The sequence below is a fragment of the Enhydra lutris genome, unplaced genomic scaffold (genome assembly GCF_002288905.1).
Source record: "Enhydra lutris kenyoni isolate GAN:26980312 unplaced genomic scaffold, ASM228890v2 scaffoldscaffold5, whole genome shotgun sequence".
NCBI lineage: Eukaryota > Metazoa > Chordata > Mammalia > Carnivora > Mustelidae > Enhydra > Enhydra lutris.
Window position 1 is genome coordinate 36,094,362 of NW_019154089.1, and position 22,114 is coordinate 36,116,475.

General features: G+C 51.1%; 1 protein-coding gene across 2 annotated transcripts in view; it reads left to right on the top strand.

Annotated features, from left to right (window-relative positions):
* Positions 1-16,352, top strand: part of LOC111140863 (annexin A6) — a 50,599-nt gene extending 34,247 nt beyond the window's left edge. The window contains exons 21-26 of one of the 2 annotated variants that reach the window (XM_022493090.1): positions 4,206-4,223; positions 5,005-5,098; positions 6,255-6,350; positions 7,736-7,794; positions 9,094-9,216; positions 11,690-16,352. In XM_022493090.1, coding sequence (XP_022348798.1) covers positions 4,206-4,223; positions 5,005-5,098; positions 6,255-6,350; positions 7,736-7,794; positions 9,094-9,216; positions 11,690-11,749 — 450 coding nt within the window. In that variant the 3' untranslated portion in view covers positions 11,750-16,352. The remainder of the gene's footprint in view (positions 1-4,205; positions 4,224-5,004; positions 5,099-6,254; positions 6,351-7,735; positions 7,795-9,093; positions 9,217-11,689) is intronic. The other variant, XM_022493091.1, reaches the window with a different exon arrangement.
* Positions 16,353-22,114: the final 5,762 nt, after the last annotated feature.

Genomic DNA, 22,114 nt, shown 5'->3' on the forward strand with positions numbered 1-22,114 from the left:
TCACCTGTGCCTTGCTCTATCCAAGGGTATGGTTTCTAGGTGGCTGGGGTGTGATTTGAACCCAAGCACACCAAAGCCTATGTTAATACAATTTGATACCTTCCCAAACCCAGTACAGCAATTTCCCCGCAGCCTCCAGACCAGGGGGCTGCTGCTTTCCAGTCGTACAGCCCCCAGTTCAGAATGCAGCTGTCCGAAGCTACAGGGCTGCATTTAAGTGTGGTTTTCCAGCTGCATATGGGTGTGTTTACAAGGGCTAGCCTGGGAACCCAGCCCCTAGGGAGGCCCATTGAGGCCACGTTTCATTCGCTTATTCAACATGTATGTATTAAGTACTACTACAGACTGTCTTATTGCACCCTTGAGGGCTTTGAACCTGGCTTCCTCCTTAGAGCTCACCCCAAATCCATCCTCTATCCTGAAATTCATCCTCTAGGGAATACTTCCGCCTGGGGCCTACCTGTGGGGCTGTGCTTCTAGTTGTTGCCAGCAGAGGGCAGTGGTGGGCTGCATCCACACCTTGCAGGCCCGAAGGGGTGAGAGAGAACCTGGGGGGCAGAAACAAGGGAGCCCTGCCCAACTCAGCTGCCCATCCAGATTCACAGGTGCTGGACCCGGATTAGTCTTAGTGTGGACTCATTTTCTCAGAGTCAGAATATTCGGTTTCTAAAGTAAGACCTACTATCCTTTGTAGAAACTCTAGAAAACAGAGATAAGCCTAAACAAATACATACATACATACATAAATTCATAGCCTACTAGGGACAGCCCTTGTTAATATTTTGGAAAAGACAACTCTAGTTGTCTTTCTCTGTGTACATATAAAAGTGGATCCCTGATTTAGAACAGTTAGAAATTAATATTCCACGAATACCATTCATATTATTTTTAAAAACCAACGTCACTTAATGGCCATGTCCTATTCCACTTAAGAAGCTACTACCAAGCTTTATTTGGGCAGCCCTCTTCCCAGTCACCAACTCTCCCCTCATACGCAGGAGCGTTTTCCTTAGCTAGGTTTCTAGAGGTGAACCGCGGACGCCCAAGGAGAATGTACACAGAAATGGAAGGCGTTCAATCTGCAGAACACAGGGGGACCTGGTCCTTTCTGTGTCATGCCTCCTCCTTCCCACACTCTCCCCTGGACGTCTAGCACACCCCCGAGCTCTTGGAGGTCCGGGTCTGCGACCACCGTGCGAACGAGTATGCCGTGTTCACCTGCCATCCCATGGGGATCACTGACCGCTTCCCTTCCACCCTCCATGTTCCAGACAATAACACAGACAATCTAAACCAGAGGGAAGTGAAGACCTGTGGCCAGTTTGGGATGATTCGATCCCCGGGCTGTTATTTTTGAATATACAGTTTTGTTGAACTAGAACCCAGACACCATGTTTTCTGCCCATTGAAAGCCTACACCTTAGTGGCTCATGGCATCATCACAGACGTGCACAACCATCACCAGTCCATTTTAAACCATCTCATCACCCACAAAGGGACCCTGAACATGTTCCTCATTTCCTCTCTGCCCTCCAGCCCTGCGTAATCACTAACCTACTTCCTCTCTCTGTAGGCTCACCTATTTCATATACATTGCGTCATACGATACATGGCCCTTCATGACTGGTTTCTTTGCCTTAGTGTGTCCAACATTCGTATTTAGCCTATATCGGTACTTCATCCCTTCCCGCTGCCAAATAATACTTCGTTGCATGGCCGCATCACTTTTTTTTTGTCCATGCATCAGCTACTTGACATTGGACTACTTCTCAAGAACAGCGCTGCTTGCTGTCAACATGCGTGTCCGTGTTCTGCGTGTACGTATATTTTCATGTCTCTCAGGTAGATAGGAGTGGAATTGCCGGGTCATAGGATAACTGTGTTTCGATTTTGGAGGAACTTCCCAGGTTACTTTTTGTGTGAAGTAGCTAGGCTAGTAGGGAAAAGGCTTTGTGTTATTTGGAAAATTGTTTTAATAGCCTACTGCGTTTATCATATTGCACACGTCATTACAGATGCTCTGACAAAACAAATATGTTCGGGGTCCTCTGACCCAAATAAATGACGGATGGCACGTTAGATTCCTTTTTATTTGCCTTTTTTTTTTTTTTTTTTTTTTTTTTGAGAGAGAGAGAATCTTAAGCTGGCTCCACGGCCAGTGTAGAACCCTACGCAGGGCTCCATCTCATGACCCTGAGATCATGACCTGAGCCGAAATCAAGAGTCAGACATTTCACTGACTCAGCCACCCAAGTGCCCCTTTTGTTTAATTTTTAAAATATATCCCTCTCTTTAAAAAACAAACAAACAAAAGACAGGTATTTTTTAGCATCGCTTTTTTAAAATGGTGGTAAAATGCACATAACACATAATAAGGCATGACACGTCGTAAAATGTGCCATCTCCACCATTTTCAAGTGTACAGTTTAGTGACGCCAGGCATGTCCCCCTTGCTGTGCAACCATCACCACCATCCGTCTCCAGAACTCGTTTTCTCTCATAAAACTGAAACTGTGTCCTCATTAAACAGTAACTGCCCCTCCCCCAGCCCCTGACAACAACCAACCCCTTCTACCTTGTCTCTCTGAATCTGACTATAGGGACCGTGTGTAATTGCAATCCTGCAGTATCTACCCATTTATAACTGGCTTATTTCACGGACCATAACGTCCTCAAGTTTCAGCTAGGTTTTTTGTTTTTGTTTTTGTTTTTAAAGATTTTTTTTATTTATTTGACAGAGAGAGAGAGAGAACACAAGAAGAGGCAGGCAGAGAGAGGGGGAAGCAGGCTCCCTGCTGAGCAGAGAGCTCGATGTGGGGCTCGATCCCAGGACCCTGAGATCATGACCTGAGCTGAAGGCAGAAGCTTAATCCTCTGAGCCACCCAGGCGTCCCTTCAGCTAGGTTTTTAATACAGAAAGGGATGAAAAAAGACCAGAAGTATCCTGTGATCCCCGTGGGCCCGGTAACTTCTATTGGACATTAAAATAAAACATCAAAAGGACACATTTGCTTGTTGAGAAAATGGAAACATAGAATTTCAGGAATAATCAAATGCAAAAGCTTTCCCAGTCCTTCTCCTCAAAGGTAACCACTGCCCGTGGCACCTTGACCATGCCTATAGCATGACTTCCCAGCAAATACATAAGAGCGAGGGTGCCTTTACCTTTTCTTATCCAGATAAAAGGAACACTGTTGCAAACACTGTGCTCTGCTTTTGTTTGGCTTAATTTAAGGGGAAACTCTCCTTCTCAGCACTGTAGACTCATTCTTTTGAATAGCTTTGTGGATTTCCATTATTGGATAACCATAGTTTGTTTAACAAATCATCTATTGGTAGTTTCCAGTTTTTCCTCTATTACAAAGAATGCTGCAGTGAACACCCTTTCCTGCTATCTTGAAAGGCTTTTTGGCCCATGTGTCAGTAAAGGCACATTCCTAGTGATGTCATTGCTTGATCAGATGTCATGTGCATTTAAAATTTTGAAAGACGTTGCCAACGTATATAATGAGAAGAGCTTTCTAAAGCGTAAGGCTATTGTGAAGTTTATAAGGAGGATGGTTGGGGTCTGCCCAATAGAATCAAGGGCTCAGCAGAGTTTCAGGGAGACAGGCAAGAGCAAAACCCAGTCTGGGGCCCCCAGGGCGGGCTATATTTTTTTCCCAGACACTCCAAGGCACTACTGCTTGCCTAACAATGTCATGTTCTAAGGACTCAGCATAATGCAGTGACCGAGTCACCCTTGTAAGATGACTGGACAGCTCGCATTTCCTCCACCTGATTTTGGCTGTGCCCCCCACCAGTCTCCTCCCCTCCCAGCCTCAGCTTCCCTGTCTCTCCTGCCTGTAACACGAGGGGGTAAAATGATGGGTCTCAGACCCCTGGCAGTAAAGGATGTGGGGGATTCAGTGCTTCTCTTCTCACTTCTGGGCAGCTCTGTGGAGACAAGCAGGCTGAGGGCTGGAGTCACCCTAGGTGGCCGGGAGCAACAGTTAGAGTGCCCCATTCTGTGTCCTCGCCAGCCCCTCAGACAAACACTTTAAAATTAATTCCCAGGCCTGTCCCCATTTGGGGCTCCAGCCCAAAGATCAAGGAAAGGTGTTTTCCCTCTTCCCTGTCCCCCCCATCCCCAGGGCCCCAGAGCCACCTCTCCCTCTGACTCAAGCCTTCCCTCTCTCCCTCCTCTTTCTCCTCCCTGCTCTCAGGTGGCTGCTGAGATCTTGGTGAGTGACCTGTTCTTCACGGGGATGTTCGTGGCTTCTCTGAGTGAAGGCTGAGTGGCTGTGCTTCTGGGTGGGCTGAGCGGCCAGTCAGGCAGTGATTGGGGGCCTGCCCGTAGGTTCTCTCTCTCCCTTTCACAGCCTCTTAAGAGCCCCACTGGGTAAAAAATGGGCCAGGCAAGTGTTTCCCAAATTTCAGCCACTTACCTCCCACATGATTCGTGCTACATACCACCAGCTTTTGAGTATTTTTCTTTAAATGGACCCTTTTTAATCTGAAATGAATTCTTTTAATGTCAATTAAAATTTAATGTCGATATAAACGGGACTAGTGGTTGGCTGGAAGATCCTCGCGGAAACATATATATGCAGCGTGTTATATGTTTGCCCGTCTACACTCTTGGGGAAACACTTGGCTAGGTCATTTTCCTTGCATTGGACAAACCCACTTCCCCAGAGGGCCTTTCTGGAGGGCTTGAGAACAGAAGGACTCTGGGTCCCCATGCCCAGTGCCTGTTTGTGCTCCCTTGGGCCCCAGTCTCAAGGCCCTGAGGCCAAATCAGAAGTACCCAGTGCAGAGCACCTCCGTGTCAGTCCAGAGGGTTCCTGAGAACTGGACAAGGGGATAGAGGGTTAGGGAGGAAGGGGCCAATGTCAGCCTCCTTAGTTGGGATGACCCAGTTTCTGACCATCCTCACCCCAGGCAAAGACTTGAAAGTGAATAATAACCAAGATTTTCTGGTGTCTTCCCTCCCAAATCCTTGCCCCAACCTGGGATCCGCAGGAAATAGCAGACAGACCCAGCGGAGACAAGACTTCCCTGGAGACCCGTTTCAGGACGATCCTGTGCACGCGGAGCTATCCGCACCTCCGGAGAGGTGAGGTCTCAACCCCTCCCCTTCCCAATGCGGCAGGAAGGTCCCCAAATCCGACGGGAGCCTCTCAGCTCTCTGTGGCGAGAAGAGCCAGGTGTCCACACACCCATTCCTTACCCAGCAACAGAATGTTGTGGCTGGTAGGGAGTCTGGCCCTGGCTCTGCTCTTGACCCTCAGCCTCGGGCCAGCACCCTTTACCTCCTTAGGGAAGCAGGTGGAATGCCTGGGATATAGGCTGGCTGGTGCCTGTCAGTCCCAGGGCCACTCCAGTAGATTGGTGGTGGCTGTCTCCAGAGGTTCAGTGTCATGACCCTCTGGCAATGTCTGCCAGGAATAAGGCAACAAGGCGTGCTGATGGCACCAGGACCAGCCACATGTCTCGGAGCCCCAGGCGGCCACATGCATAGGGCGCACCTGACATTAGTTGTTCATGAAATGCCCTGGCCACTAGGACATTTATGGTTTAACATGGATTTGCCTGGCACTTTTCAGTAAAATACATAATGTACATTAGCATAGTGGCTGGAAGAATGGACTTGGGAGCCCGATTGCCTTGATTTGAATCTCCCCCTTATCAGCTGTGTGACCTTAGGCTAGTTAGTGAATATCTGTGCCCTCATTCCCTTATCTGCCAATTGGGATTTTAGTTCTACCTCACATGATTGTTAATAAAGATACAGAAAATATAATGCATGAAAAGCACTTAGCATAATGCCTGGCACGTGGTGACTTCTTCCATGTTTTCATTATAATTACTTACATTAATCTCTATCCCAGCTTGACACAGGAGGAAGGGAAGCCCAGAAGGGGGTAGGGGTTCTCCAAAGGTCATTCAGTGGGAGGCAGAGCCTTTACCAGGACCCCAGCTCCTTTTGCTACCCCAGCGCACATTCCTAGAACTCGTGTAACACACTGGGGCAGCGTCTGATTTGACACAGATTTGGCTCTGAGCCCAAGGCAGCCTCGAGGTCAGAATTTCCCTCCCACCACAATCGTACCCAGCGCACTTGGGCCTGGGCTGCAGCTGTAACTGCTGTCCCTTTCCCCTTTCCTGGGGCATGGCCTGGGAGGGGAGCTGGGTGGGTGGAGCAAGGGTGATCTCCCCCCACCCTCTGAATTGAAGCTCACCCCCCACCTGTGGGCTTCTCTTGGGGCCAGTCTTCCAGGAGTTTGTCAAGATGACCAACTATGACGTGGAGCACACCATCAAGAAGGAGATGTCCGGGGACGTCAGGGACGTGTTTGTGGCCATCGGTAACTGATGGATGTCCTGGGAAAGGGCTGGGGGTGCTGGGAACTTGGCCAGATTCCCTGGACAGGGGTGGCCTTGGCGGCTTCCAGAGCTCCTCATACTGGAGAGTAAACCCCAGCATTGTGGGGGTCCTGCCAGCATGTGGTGGGGGGTGTTAGTGTGAAGACTTGTTCTATGCTGCAGGGCAGGATGATGGAACAAGCTCTCCCGGGGAGGTCATGGGGAGGGCAGGGGCAGGGCAAGGAGGGGCCCAGTGTTCTGCAGGACCAGGGTGTGCACACCCCACGCATGTGTGTGCACTTACACACACACACATGTGCATACCATACCTGGAGAGTTAGGAAGGTTGATGTGTGGCTTCCTGAGCCAGTACATGACACATACCCCAGGTGACTGTGCCCTTGGGGTGTGCATCTCCAGCCCCTTGCCCCCTGCCCTCCTCTCAGACACATTTTTATATCCAGAGTCATTCTGGATTTCAGATACTGGTATCTGACTCCTGCTCCTTAAGCTGCCTGAGACACCCCTGTGTGGGCCCTGGAGCCTTGAAATCCAGCAGCTCCTGAGAGCTAGAGCCCCCCAGGCCTTGGGAAGGGGCTGGGACTGGTACAGCCAGGTGGCGTTATGTGGGGCGGGGGTGCATGGAGTGCAGGGCTGCCAGGGCAAGCTGGAGTGGGCAGGCTCTGGTGCAACACAGCCCCGGGGTGGGCACAGTGCCTTAAATCACACCAACAGACAGTCATCCGTGGGCCTGGTCTTCCTGTCCATCAGTCACTCTCCAACATGAGTCTGCCCCAGAGTAGGGAGACCCAACCATGCTGGTTTGTATTCAAACCAGGAGCGTCCCTGGCAGAGTGGGACAGGTTGGTCACCTCCCTTCAGAGTTGCAGTCTGAGCGCATCTGGTATGGGCCATTCGAGTTTGCATTTCTAACAAGTTCCCAGATGCCGCTGCTAGAGCTGTCCAGGAACCACGCTTTGCGAGCCCGTGCACAAAATATTTCTGGGGTCTGAATCTGGGGGGTGGCACCTAAAACCCAAGTTTTCAACAGGTTCTCCAGTGATTCTCAGGCCCTTTGAAGTTTGAGGCCCTGTGCCTTGGGTTAATGAGGGGTTCCTTCCCTTTGAGTCCTGACTGATCTCGGTTAGCTGCAAGCCCTGTAGCAGGAAGGGAGTTGTAACCCAGTGAGAGCCAAGTGGAGGGACGAGGCAGAGGAGGAGGCATCGGAAAGGGGGAGTGAAGGTGTCAGGCCCTGGGTAAGACCCTGGGGTTGGCCGTGACCTGCAGGCCTAGGCTGGAGGGAGAGGGGGTGGGAGAGGACAGCCCAGCCCATAGTCTAGGCACACCGCCTCTGACCAAGTTCCCTGCATCTCTCTCATCCTACCAGTTCAAAGCGTCAAGAACAAGCCTCTCTTCTTTGCTGACAAACTTTACAAGTCCATGAAGGTAAACAAACTTGCTTGTTTGTTCCCTTCCCTTCGGGTCCTTCTGCCCACCCACAAACACAGCTGTGCGCGGTCCCCCCCCAACCCCGGCCAGGACTGCTGGCCACTGTTTCTGCCCCCTTGATGCTTAGCAGCATCTGCCCTGTGTCTGACTCTAGGGTAGTGATTTTGTCCCCTGGGGAACCTTTGGCCATGTTCAGATGCATTTTGGTCACCACCACGTGGGGAGTGTCACTGCTGGCATCTGGTGGGACGAGAGTGGGGGTGGTGGGGGCTGTTAAACATGCTACGATGTACAGGACAGGTCCCCCAGCAAAGAGTGACATGGCCCCAAAGGCCCAGGCTGGGAAACTTACTCCAGGGACACTGGGCTGAGTCAGACCCAGTCTCTGTCCTCATGGAGCGCACAGTCGAGCAGGTGACAGTGTCTCCTGTGACCAATGATTACAGAGGGAGCCTGTGCTGGGCGCTGGGACTAGCCCTGGCTTCCTGAAAACCCAGGCTGCTGTGGCCACCTTCTCAGCCCAGCGAGGGGTATCTCAGCAGCTAACAGAGCCTGGGCAGGCTGTTCGGTGGCCAGACATGATGGCCGTGTATTGAGCACCCACCAAGCTGGTGTCCCGGAGCTCCCTCGGGGCTGAAGTGGGCCCTGCCTGCCCACACATTCCATGTCCTGTGCCTGATCCGTGGGGCCCCTTTTCGTTTCTCTTTAACTGCTTTAACAAATTACCACAGACTGAGTTATTTTCTCATGGTTCAAGAGGCCAGACGTCAAAATTGAAGGCATTAGGTTCCTCCTGGAAGCTCTGAGGGGGAAACTCTCCCATGGGTCTCTCCTAGCTCCTGGTGGATGCCGGGAATCCTGGTGTTTCCTGGCTTGTGGGCATGTCCCTCAGGCTCTGCCTTTATCCTCACTCGGCCTTCTCCGTGTGTGTACCCACGTGTCCCCTTCTTATAAGGACAGGAGTTGTTGAATTTGGGGCCCACCCTAATCCAGTGTGCCCTCAACTCATTACATGTGTGAAGACCCTATTTCCAAATTAGGCCCCATCGTAAGGTTCCAGGTGGATGTGAATTTTGGGGGCACACCGTTCAGCTCTAACAGCTTGCTTTTGCCTATCTAGCCAGTCCCCAGCACAGGGGAATCTGGGTCAGCACTACGTGCGGAAGACTGAGGCAGAATGCCCCACGGGGTTAGGGAGGGAAAAGGAGAGAAGCAGACGGACACCCAGGAGTTCTTGCCTAACCCGACCCCATTTCCCCTCCTGCTCTCTGTCTCCCTCTCCCCTGGCTCCACCAGGGTGCTGGCACAGATGAGAAGACCCTCACCAGGATCATGGTCTCCCGGAGTGAGATCGACCTGCTCAACATCCGAAGGGAGTTCATTGAGAAATATGACAAGTCTCTCCACCAAGCCATTGAAGTAAGGGGGAGGGGCTGGACATCAGTGGGGGAGGACGGGAGGAGCATCACATCCCTGAGCATGGGATTACAAATCCCTCCTATTCCCAGTCTTTTTCTGAGTTCTCTCTGACAGCAGAGATTACTGATTCATGAAAGACCTACTTCACTGTGTATACAAAAATAAATTCCAGGTGGCTCAAAGGGTTATAAGGAAGGACTTCTAAATAAAATAGCCCATGGGCGGGGGGGGCTTTCTAAAGACAACTTTGTTGGGACACCTGCGTGGTGCCGTCGGTTAAGCGTCTGCCTTCAGCTCAGGTCATGATCCCAGGGTCCTGGGATGGAGCCCCACATCGGGCTCCCTGCTCAGTGGGGAGCCTGCTTCTCCTTCTACCTGCTGCTCTCCCTGTTTGTGTGCGCTCTTTCTTTCTCTCTCTCTCTCTGACAAATAAAATGAAAAAAAATCTTTTTTTTTTTTAAGATTTATTTATTTATTTATTTATTTGACACACACAGAGAGAGAGAGAGAGAGAGAGAGGGAACACAAGCAGGGGGAGTGGAAGAGGGAGAAGCAGGCATCCCGCTGAGTAGGCAGCCCGATGTGGGGCTCAATCCCAGGACCCTCGGATCATGACCTGAGCTGAAGGCAGATGCTTAACGACTGAGCCACCCAGGCGCCCCTAAAATGAAAAAAATCTTCTTAAAAAAATAAAGATAACTTTATTGACACATAATTTGTCTACCATAAAGTGCCCTTATTTTAAGGTGCATTTAATATTTTTTAGGAAATTGAAGGAGTCATGCATCATTGCCACAATGCAGTTCTAAGACATTTCCAGTGCCCCTCTAAGATACCTCACCCCTTATACCCGCTTACTTATTTCCATCCCTGCTGTAGGCACCCATCGGGTGACTCTCTATCTCTATAGATTTGCCTTTTCTGGGTATTTCATAGAAATAGAGTCACGTGGTATGTGATCTTTTGTATCTGACTTCTCTCACTTACACAGTCCTTTTTTTTTTTTTTTTGTCTTCAATGTTGGCCAAAATCTTAAAGTTTGATACTGGCCTTGGCTGACAGCCTGTGGGAAATCTCACAGCAGCTTCACCCAGACTTGGTGGGGGTGTACACTGCTAGCACATCTTTGGAAGGCAGCTATGCTCACCACTATACCACCAACGCTGCTAGCACATCTTTGAAGGGTAGTTGGGCAGTTTTCAGAATTTTAAACACGTATGCTTTGAACTTGGTGATTCTGCGTGTGGGAATTGATCCTACAGACAGAGCTACACGTGTTCCCAACGATGTGGAGGAGAGTGTTTATGCCAGCATTGTTTGCAGGAACAAAAGACTAGAAGCCTTCCGGACAGAACTGGTTAGAGAAAGTGTGGGACATCCATAAGATAGGATATAATACAACCATGAAAAAGCATGAGCAGCTCCATCTGCTGATTTGGGATCTTCTCTAAGTCAGAAGGGTATGAATGCTGTGTGTCCATGTGTGTAGAAAAGGGACATTCTGTACCTATACTTGTTAGCACATGCATAGACTGTTGCTAGAAACCCAGACACCAGTCACCGTGCCTCTCTCTTGATTTGGGGAAAAAGGTGTCAGGGGTGGGAAATTTTTTATTGTAAGATCTTTCCTTTAACTTACCTTGTTTATAATAGTGATTTTTGAAATAAAAAATTACAAAAGAAAAGAAAAACAACGTGTATCATAAAAATGACAGGAGCCACTGTAACAGGAGGGAGAGTCTGGCCTCCCAGCACTCTGCTGTAGGCCTGACATTACGATGCATCCTAAAGCCAACGATGTTCCCGTAAATTCCTGCAAGGGCCTGGCACTCAGTAAGGGCTCCATTGTGTTGGTTCAAATGAGGAGTCTCGTTCACACGTGTCAGTGGATGTGGGAGGAGGAAGGCAAGTATCGAGGGCAGGAACACTTCATAGAGGAGGGGGCCTCCAAGGGCAGGCAGGATTTGGGGGTGGTGTTATGGGCCGGGGGGTCAGAGGAATGGTAGATATTAAAGTAGGAAAATGAACCAGGGTGTCCCCACAAGGGAGCAGGGAGGTGAAGCCAGCCCACAATAGGCCTTGAAGCCAAGCTGAGAGCTTGGACCTTTTCCTGAGGGTAGCGAGAACCCATAGAAGGGACGTAGTCGGGCGCCTGGGTGGCTCAGTGGGTTAAGCCGCTGCCTTCGGCTCAGGTCATGATCTCAGGGTCCTGGGATCGAGTCCCGCATCAGGCTCTCTGCTCAGCAGGGAGCCTGCTTCCCTCTCTCTCTCTCTCTCTCTGCCTGCCTCTCTGTCTACTTGTGATCTCTGTCAAATAAATAAATAAATAAAATCTTTAAAAAAAAAAAAAAAAAAGAAGGGACGTAGTCATATTTATGTCTTCGGGAGATATTAGGCTGACAGCCACTGGAAGGAAGGGCATTGAGGCCATCAGGACTGCTTTCACTCACTGCTTTTCCTCTGCTCCTCCCAGGGTGACACCTCTGGAGACTTCCTGAAGGCCTTGCTCGCTATCTGCGGAGGCGAGGACTAGAGCCACTGGCTTTGGCCAGCACCTCTGCCGAGAAACGGTCAGCAGCACCAGCCGCCATGACCAAGCCTGATTACTCCAGCTCCCGGGATGAAGGAAGGGACAGGGGTGGGGGGGGGGGGGTCATGGGTGGGTTCTTGTCTTCAGCCGGGGTTTAGGGAAGGCTTCCACTCCCATGGGCCACTGAAGGCCCAGCACGGTCACTCCTGCTCCCGTGTGAGCAGCTGAAGATCCGTAGCCACAAATTCCGTTCATCTCCACTCCCCATCTTCCACCTCAGCCTTTCCGGCTTCCGTCCCTTGCTGCAGCCACTGCCCTGGTTTGGGCTTTGTCAAATCTAAAAACATACTGAGCCTCTGCCTGTGAAATGAGTGGAATGTGTGCTTTGAGCCATGGGGTGTGGTGGCCGGTGCCAGCTGAGTGTTCAAGGGGAGGGGACAGAAGGTTAATGTCTTCCTGCCAATTGCCAGACCTCTCACTGTTTCACCACCCACCCCCATTCAGGTTTTTGTGCGAAAGACAGAACCAGGCCTCTGGATACCTTCAAATTTGTGTCACCACACATGTGCTTTCTAGCTTCTGGCCAATTTCTTTCCCTCCCCGAGTCTCTACTTTCTTATCTACAAAATGAGAGAGTTGGACAAAAGAATGTTGACTTTCTCTTCTGACATTGACATTGTAGGATGTGCCCCCAAATCATTCCCTTTCCACTGGCCTCTTTAAATAAAAATAGACCTATAGACACATAAACACATTTCATTGGGGATCTGTGTTTTTGTCCTAGCCCTGCAGCCTGAGGTAGGCACCTGTCCAGGAATAAGTCCTAACCTCATCCTCTTGCCTGGGAATCCCAGGTGAGAGTAAGCCAACATCCCACCTGGGCAGGCTGGCCCAGCCCCCTCCAGCTCTTGGCTCCCCTCTCCTCCCTCTGCTGCCTGGACGTTGCTCTACGCGTTCTTCATCCATTACAACCAAACCCAGACTTCCTCTTTAGAGCTCTTCAAGGGCACCAGATGCGATCGTGATCTGGGGAGGCCTGTGGAAAGTTTCTACTTTGTGCAGATCACTGATAAGCAGCAGGCTCAGCTGCAGCTTCTCTGTCTCCCTCCCGAGAGCTGTGTTTCTGCTCTGAGACTTGGGCATGAAGCGGTCCCTTGAGTGCTGAGGGCACTGCTCCCTGTCCCGACTGGCCTGACTGATTTTGGCAGTTCAGAGTAGGTGTGCAGGGATCACAGGGTTTGGGTCAGCCACTGCCCTCACTGGGCATCTCTACAGTGAGAGGATAGACCCCCCCAGTTGTAAAGAGCCCCATCTTCATCTCTGCCATAATGATGCTGAAAGCAAGACTGTCCTCCACTTCCTTCTCTCCACCAGGCTGTGAACCCAAACAGTAGGAGGGTCCACTGAGAGCTTTTTGGGGGGATTTACCCGACTTCACGCAACTGTTACCGAAAGATAAATTAACAAGCAATTAAGAGCTGTGGAGGCAGACCTTTGCTGCTAACCAACTGTGAGCCTCCAGGTCCACACATCTCCTAGTCTTTGAGGAGGAAATGAGGTGACACCTGCGAGTACTCAGCAGGGACGGGCCCTGCCTGGGGTCGGCTGTCAGCACCACCAGCCCAGAGGCAGGCCCCACTGTAGGAGATGATGAGCGGACCCCGAGGTTTTCTGAGCTCTCTTGTCAAGAACTCAGCAGCAGATCACAGAGGCATCCAAAGACAAACAGGAAAGTGCCTTAAAAATGTGTGCTAAGGGGAAAAAAAGCTCTGGAGTCGAAAGGAAAGAGTGATGGAATCCCATGGAATAGAAGCAGGAGGCTCCCTGAGGCCAAGGGGAACACACAAACAGCGAGACCAGGAATTTCTAGAATCCCCAGAAACCAGGAATGAGGAGAGCTCACGGAGCGCTTACGATGTACGAGACCCTTCTAATTCCTCACTGTGCAGCTTTCACAGTGACCCTCACAGAGGGTCACTCAGACCCTGAGGGTCATTCACAGAGACCCTCAGGGTTTGGGAGGGCAAGGCCGATAAGATTAGAAATGGGAGTTTACATCCAATGACAGAGGCCATCAGTGTTTTCTCTTACAAGGTTGGCGGAGGGAGGTTCTTTGGAGGGAAGGCTAACCTCGTGCTTGAGAGCACTTGAGAAAAACCTGTGAAGGAGGGGTGGCTGGTTGGGAGGCTGTTGCAGTGATCCCACTTAAGACCCAGGTGCCTGCAGAACAAACCGCATTTTCCCTTGGAGCTGCGGCAGAGGAGGGAGTGGCCGCTATCGGCTATCTGAATCCCGGCACCTCCCTCTGTCATTCACAGTCATTGACTGGAGCAGCTTCTACTTACTGAAGGCCTCCCCTGTGCCTCTCCACGTGCCTGATGCTAAAGCTACAACACGGAAAACTGTTGAGTCCTGATCCCTAAGAGCTGACCTGAGTGTCCCTCCTACCCAGCCTTCTCCAAAGCATGGTGTTGAGGGACACCAGAGGTCGTTTCCCTGGCCAAAGTTCAAAGGAGACAAGTGGCAGGGACTAAGTTAAAACTAAAAGGAAAGAGAAAGCAGAAGCCCAAACCACTGCTGTCTCAAAGCGGGAGAAAAGGAGGATGGTGGTGATGTTTTCAGTGTGGAAGGGGCCCTCGGAAAGTCTCACCTCCCTCTCCCACTTACAGACAACTGTCACTTCCACAGAGGAAGCGACTGGCCCCAGGGCACTTGGCACTTCAGCGGAGGACCGAGGTGGAGCCTCGCAGTCCTGCCAGGTCTCAACCTTCTGGCACTGACCTTCCTCTTGCCCTGGACCCTGGCCTCTCCCTCCCGCGGCCACGCCCCCGCCCCGCCTCTAGCTCCTTGCTCCGCCTCCTGCCTCCAAGCCTGCATTTTCCCCTCCGAGGGAACACTTCTCAGAACCCCTAAACCCGGGTGCTCCAACCTCAGTCTTTGGGGCCACAAGGAACTGTCTCAAGTGACCGGCGGGGAGGGAGTTTCCGGGCACCGCTGGGGCCACACTTCAGCTGTTGGAGAGCAGCGTGAGGACAGCTGGCTGTTGGAAGCCCCCTGAAATGTTCCCCAGCTTTGCGAGGCCACCAGTCACCTCGGGAGGAGCAGCTTCTCCTCCGCAGCCCAGATTTCCTTTGCGGTAGTGCCCGGGATCACCCCTATTCTCCTAATGAGGAAACTGAGGGACCAAGCGGTGAAGCAAACTGGCCAAAGGTACAGGCGACACACCATGGACTGAGCCGGAAATGGGCTGAGAGCTCATCCAAACCAACGCTCCTGTTTCACGAGTTTGAAAATCAAGGCCCAGTGACCATGGTATTGCTGGGGGTCGGTACTTGGGTCTCCTGATTCCTGCTCTGCTCACTATAGACATGTTGTTGTCCTCCTTCTCTTGATTAATGGAAGCCAGACTTCGGTGAGAATGGGAAGGAGAAGTGTCAAGTTGCCCAACTCGAATTTCAGAACCCCAAAGCAGCAAATCGGTGTTTCTAACAGACCTGCGAGACCTCAGGTTTCCCCAGGCAGATTTCCCCATTTTACAGCTGAGTTAGGCAAGCAGGAAATTATAGTTCCTAACTGAGCCCTCTGCTCAGCAGTTAATCTATGAAAGCAGGCAGGCCGGCTGGATTGGAAACCCAGCCAACCACTTAGAAGTAGCTAAGTCACTTGGCCTTTCTATGCCTTGGTTTCCTTATCTGTAGAGTGGGAATCACAAAAGTTTCTACTGCACCAGATTTTGTGAAGATTAAATAAGGCAATGCACGGATACCTCTGAGCACACTATCTGGGACATAATAAGGGCCCCATATTGGGTATTTGGTATTAATACATAGTCTGGATTCCATTTCCTAGAGGAGGACTTGGAGGGGGAATCTCTTTCAACAACCTCTGGTGAGTCCCTACACTGTGCCTGCCCCTTACCCCTGAAGAGCTCAGTGGGGAAAAGAAGAAAAAATACAACCAAGACAGAGCAAGAAGTACCTCGTGCAGAGGCCACAGATAACCACAGAAGGACGGACACAGGATCCTTAGAAAAGGGGCATGTGAGAGGCACCTCAAAAGACAAGGAGAGATGTCTTCAACAATAAAAGATATCGAAGAAGAAAGGGAGTTCCAGGCAGAGGCAACAGTAGGAGCAAAGGCCCAGAGGTGGGAAGTGGAGACCATGGAAAGTGGCCCTGGGTGTCTTGGATCGCATATCCAGTGTGTGAAGACACCATCTGGGAGGGTCACAGAGAGTCCAGGCCACAGTGTGGACCTTACCCTCCAGGCCCTGGCCAGCCCCCAAAGGTGCCAGGGACAGGGGTAGTGTGAGTAGAGATATCCTTTAGAAAGAGGTCTCTGTGGCCAGCGTGGAGAAGGAAACTGGCTGGGAGACCATCAGACAGGCTTGCAGTGTTTCCCAGAAATGGAGGGATGGGGACATGAGCCAGGGCAGAAGAAGCTGACATGGAGAAAAGAGAAGAAAGATGTGGTGGTGCAGGAAACCGAGGAACCTGCTGTGGAGAATCAGAGACAGAGGCAGATACACAAAGCCAGATGTCACTATCTGGGAACCCAGAGGCAGGAAATGCTTTTAAAAGCAGGATGTGGGGGCACCTGGATGGCTCAGTGGGATAAAGCCTCTGCCTTCAGCTCAGGGTCCTGGGATTGAGCCCTGCATCAGGATCTCTGCTTGGCAGGGAGCCTGCTTCTTCCTCTCTCTGCCTGCCTCTCTGTCTACTTGTGATCTCTGTCTGTCGAATAAATAAATAAAATATTTTTTAAAAAATAATAAAAAATAAAAGCAGTTGTGAGGCCAGAGGCTTCTTGTACCCACCTCCTAGATAAGGAAGAAGACCTAAACCAGAGCCATCTGGGAATGAGCCCTGTCCATGAGCCCAGCTGTTGTAGCAGTTTCCAGAACATGTATTTCCTTCTGTGGGATGGTCTCACCCCTCCCAGCTACCACCATCTGCCTATTGTTCTGCCAACTGAAATCAGAAGGAACTAGTTTCCCCCCACACTGGGATGGCCATGGACCTTGACCTGGAGATAGCCATAGGTGGGGACAGGATGGCCTGATAGGCAAGCCAGGAGGGCAGGGAGTGGACCTAGAGATCCCATGCCTGTGCTGGGCCGGTAATTACTGCTCTCCCACAGCTGTTGTCCTCTCAAAGTCCATAAATACTATTTATCACACACTCAGAATTCCAAATCACTGCCTGTCATACCCACAGGGACACACTATGTATATCCAGAATCAGAAAGAAGCCCACGGCTATTAACACTCGCACAGAAACACACACTGCAGACCACGTGGGGAAAAATCAAATGATTAGGCCCCAAACACACTGCTTAGAAGTACAGATATTGTCATCTCTACATGAACTACCGGCCATACAGGAAACTCTTTGCACAAGTACCCAGACTTGCCTTTCACACACACTCCCCAGGGCGTGTATGCACTCGTACTTTGCTTGGCACACAGCCTTAGTGTGTAGCACACAACTCCAGAAATCAGTGACCTGCCTGCTCTCATGTACGTTCTTTCACAGGACAACAAACCACAAAACCACCGGAATCTACGGAGGGCAGACTTTGCACCCAACTGCTCTGACTTGAGCCTGCTTCTACTGGCATTCCTGCTCAGAGGAAGCAGAAGCAGCTCCTCGGAGAACCAGGCTATAAGTGGGATCAGCCTTCCGGAAAGAACAAAATCCCTGCGGAGGTCTTCCTGGGGTAGTGAGGCTCAATGTGAGTGAGATATAAAGAGGCAAGAGGGAGAGATTTCCCTTCAGAAGCCCCCGTCCCATTCTGTTCCCTTTTCTAGGAGTGTTCTAGAAGCTAGCAGTGGAAGGGTTAACAGTGCCCAGGCCACATACACCCCACCTTTGGGCTTTGGAAAACCTGAGTGCAGGGATTTGCCCAAGGGAAGTCAGAGTCACTACCTCCCTATCTGCCTTTTAGCTGTCCCCAGGATAAAACTCCCCAGGTGAGTGAGATGGAAACCCAAAATGAAACTTCACTGGAGTTTTCTGACTCTAGCCTTGTTGCTGTCACTCTGGCCAAGCAGCAATAGCAGCTCCAAATCCACTCCTATCACGGCTCTCCCAGGCCTGCTCTCCCCTCGGGGTGGTGCTGCGTTCTCTTGGGCAAATGTATCTTCCCCTCACTGTGCCTCAGGCTCCCAGCTCTCCTAGGGAGGAGACTATTGCAGGGACCAAAGGAGATACAGCATACAAGGGGGCTGGCACAGGGCTCTGTTGTCAGGCTCTGTCACTTGCCTTCCCAATTCCCCTGTCTCCCGGTCCTCTCTCCCCAGGCCCCTCTCCCATCCTGGGGTCCAGGTTCATTGGCGTGCATTATTTGCATAGACATGAGACCTCACCCCCCGGGGAAATTCCCCCTGGTGACCAGGCTTCCTTTCTGAGGTCAGGCCACATCATCAGATGCAGCGCCTTCCTCTCCAGCTTGCCTCGGCCTCCCGCTGGTTTGGGCTCCTGTTATCTGGCAGGTGGAGACCCAGCTTCACAGATTTAGTCCATCGTGTGATCTGGGGATCTGGGGTGCTGTCCAAGAATGTGAGCATAGAGGGTGGGCAGGGGGCCTGGAGCAAAGCCAGAAATGACAGACACCAGAGGACTAGAGAAAAAGACAGCAGGCAGGAGGTGGTTGAGAAGACTAGTAATACTAGCTCTGTCCGCAACTCCCTGCCTGACCTTAGGCACTTGCCTTCCCCTCCCCGGGCCTTAGTTTCCCTTTCTGTCCAGCCAAGGGAGTGGTCAAGATAATCTCTAAATTCTGTTCCAGATCGAATGAGCTAAAAAAACCACTTCCTTTAGCAGCTCAGTCTTGCAACATTTGTCCTTGGATCTTCTTCCTTTGAAAAGAACCTTGCAACATACTGCCCTGAGTCCATTTCCTTTCCTTTCCTTGGAAAGCACAATTTTGCAAAATGCATTCCCGAATCCCATTTTTTTCAAATGCTCCAGAATGACACGTACCTCCTCTCCATGCAGTGACTTGGTTTGAGGTTGAATATTGCCTTTCATATCCACTGTGTGTAATCCCCAGTGACCCACAGTGCATGGACTCAAGCTCTCTTCTCTCCAGATTCTAAGACCTGTTGTCTTCTTGGTCTCTGACGCTGGTACTGAGAAGGCACTTTTCCTGGAACCAAAAGGGGAGCAGTGAAGTCCCAGGACCACCCGCATCAGAACCAAAGATTTGAAAGGCAGCTTTGAGAGCAGGAGTCCCAACTTTGAATCACCTGGGGGAGACTTTCTTTCTTTTTTTTTAAAAGATTTTATTTATTTACTTCACAGAGATCACAAGTAGCCAGAGAGGCAGGCAGAGAGAGAGAGAGGAGGGAGCAGGCTTCCTGCTGAGCAGAGAGCCCGATGCGGGGCTCGATCCCAGGACCCTGGGATCATGACCCGAGCCAAAGGCAGAGGCTTCAACCCACTGAGCCACCCAGGGACCCCGTGGGGGAGCCTTTCAATGCCAATCCCAGGCCACAACCCCCCCACCCCCCCGCAAGATCCTGATATAATTAGTCTGCGGTGAGGCCTGCACATCTGTATTTTTACAAAGCTCCTCTGGTGATTCTAACACGCAGTCAGGATTGAGAACCACTGACCTGAGATCAGCCTAACCCAGACACATGGATCAGATGATGCTGGCAGACGCTCAAATGGATGACCCCCTGACCTATGATATTCCTAATGAAATGACCTCAGTGGGCACTTCTTCTGTGCACACAGGTATTCCCAGGATTATAGATGGCTGAAGAGCATTGACCCCCTTTCCCAGATGAGGAAGGTGAGGGACAGAGAAGGGAATGGCTGCTCACATCACACAGAGAGTTAGTAACAGCAGTGGGACTGGCCCATAGTGGAAGCTGGTAGACCCAAAGCATTTTTGCAAAAGTCATGGATTTGATGCGTGGGTGACCCAGAGAAGTACTAGCACGCTAGGTACTGCCCACAAGTCCATGACACTGAGTTCTTGGCTGCCTTTATAGGAGCAGATGATGCTCAGTTTGGAGCTGGAAGACCCAGTTAGGGAGCTTGGGCCTCTCAAACTACTAAGTACTAAGATAACTGCAGGAGCTTACTGAAAATGCTGCCTCTCAGGCCCTCACCCCCAGAAAGTATGATTTCTTAGGTCTCTGATGGGATCCAGAAATCTGCCCAGAGTCCTGGACTAGGTCCCCATGGCATGAGGAATTCCCATCCTTGGGAAGCATTCGGCAGACTTGGTCAATCAGGAGACCCACGGAGTCAAGTCCATTCATTTGTTAAATAAATGTTGATCCACTAGGATGAGACTGGCCCAGTGCTGTTCCCAAAACGTCAGTGAGACCAGAGTTGTCAGGGCAGGAGAGGTGGGCCTGAGCAGTTAGGTATCGAAGGGGTGGGCCAGTGAGAGGTTCCCTGTGTGTATCCAAATTCAGCCATCTTCTGAGGTCCGGCATGGATCTTGTCTCCCCCAGGTGAGCTCTGTAGACATGACCTGAGTTTGAATTCCCCTGTGCTACTCATTAGGTGTTGGCTTAAGCCACGTCATCTGCAAAGCAGGGGTACCAATCTCCTAGAGTTCTGATGAGGAATCCACGAGTATCATGCCCAGTACACGTTAATCTTTTTTTTTTTTTTAAGATTTTATTTATTTATTGGACAGACAGAGATCACAAGCAGGCAGATAGGCAGGCAGAGAGAGAGGAGGAAGCAGGCTCCCCGCTGAGCAGAGAGCCCGACGTGGGGCTCGATCCCAGGACCCTGAGTTCATGACCTGAGCTGAAGGCAGAGGCTTTAACCCACTGAGCCACCCAGGCACCCCCAGTACACATTAATCTTAAATATTAGCTATTAGTGGGCGCTTGGGTGGTTCCATTGGTTAAATGTCTGCCTTCGGCTCAGGTCATGATTCCAGGATCCTGGGATCCAGTCCTGCACTGGCTCCCTCCTCAGTGGGGAGTCTGCTTCTCCCTCTCCCTCTGCCCCTCCTCCCTGCTCTCCCTCTCTCTCTCTTTCTCTCTCAGATAAATAGATACAATCTTTTTCAAACATTAGCTATTAGTGTTATTATTTCCTGATCATCTTGGCCTGCCCTGATTTCTCCTTTTTCTGAACTTCTAGACTTCCTTACGGTATCAGAATGGAAGGTCCCTTAGTGATCATCCGGTCTGATTCCTTCACATTACAGAAGGGGAAGCTGAGGACCAGAGAGGCGAAGGGACTTGCCCAGGCCACACAGCAGAGCCAAGACTTAAGCTCGGCTCCTCTGATGCGCAGTCCAAGGGTCCCTTCCTCCTTGATATCCATCCCACAGCCTGAGCAAGGAAGGCAATTTCAGAGAATCCATGGCTGGATGAAGAAGAGGTGTGAGAGAAGGTGGGAGAAGCTAGTTGTGCTCAGCACTCCAGCACAGAGAGCCCAGAGCCAGTCGTCCCCCAGGATCTGCAAGCCAAGGGCTCCTGCCTGGAGATTCCGGTTCATGTGGGGCCAGCTCCTTGAGCCTCCCTAGCCCTTCAAGGTCCTTCCATCATCTAAGATGCCCTGAGCAGGAACCAGTCCAAGCAAGGCTTTGTGAAGTCACAGATGATCTATGATCACCGACACCTGCGGAAAGATGTCAGGTTTAAAGGAAACACTGCAATCCAGGCGCATCAGGGCTGAATCACACACTATACTGATGAGGAATCTGAAACCCAGTTTCCTCAAGGAAGGGACATTCCTCAATTTCATAGAAGGTCCTGGCTGACCCAGATGGCTGGTCACAGGCCACCAGGAGACTTCCCAGAGGGAGCCAGGGATAAGATCGCTCTCCCTGATGCTGAGTCCTGCCACCATTCTGAGTGCCTGCTCCTGCCCAGCTGGGGACGTGGGTGAGGAAGGACCCGCAAGCAGGTAGCAGAGGCCAGAGAGGGGAACATGCGATGCTGTCAGCATGCGGTGTAATTTACTCCTTGCAGAGAAAAGGGTCTATGTGCAGGGAAGTGTATCATCCTTTGCATTTGATCTAGCTCAAGGATTGGTGCTGTTAGTCCTGTAGGACTTTCTGTGTGGATGGAAATGCCTGTACCATATGGTATGGTAGGCATTTGCCCCATGTGGGTATTGAACATTTAAAAATTGGCCAGTGTGACCAAAGGACTGAGTGCAGTGTGGGAAAGAGCACTGGACTAGGAGTCAGGAAGTCCCTTCATTTAGTCACGAGGAAAGTCACTTCTCCTGTCTGGCCTTCACGTCCTCCTCTGTTGGGCCAGGAGCTCTCTCTAGCGTTCCCCATGGAATCCCAATCTGGAGGACACAGAAGCAGGAGAGGATTGGATTCAGTGCACTCTCCCCATCTCTCACCTCCTATCCTCCGCCTCCCAACCCCCTG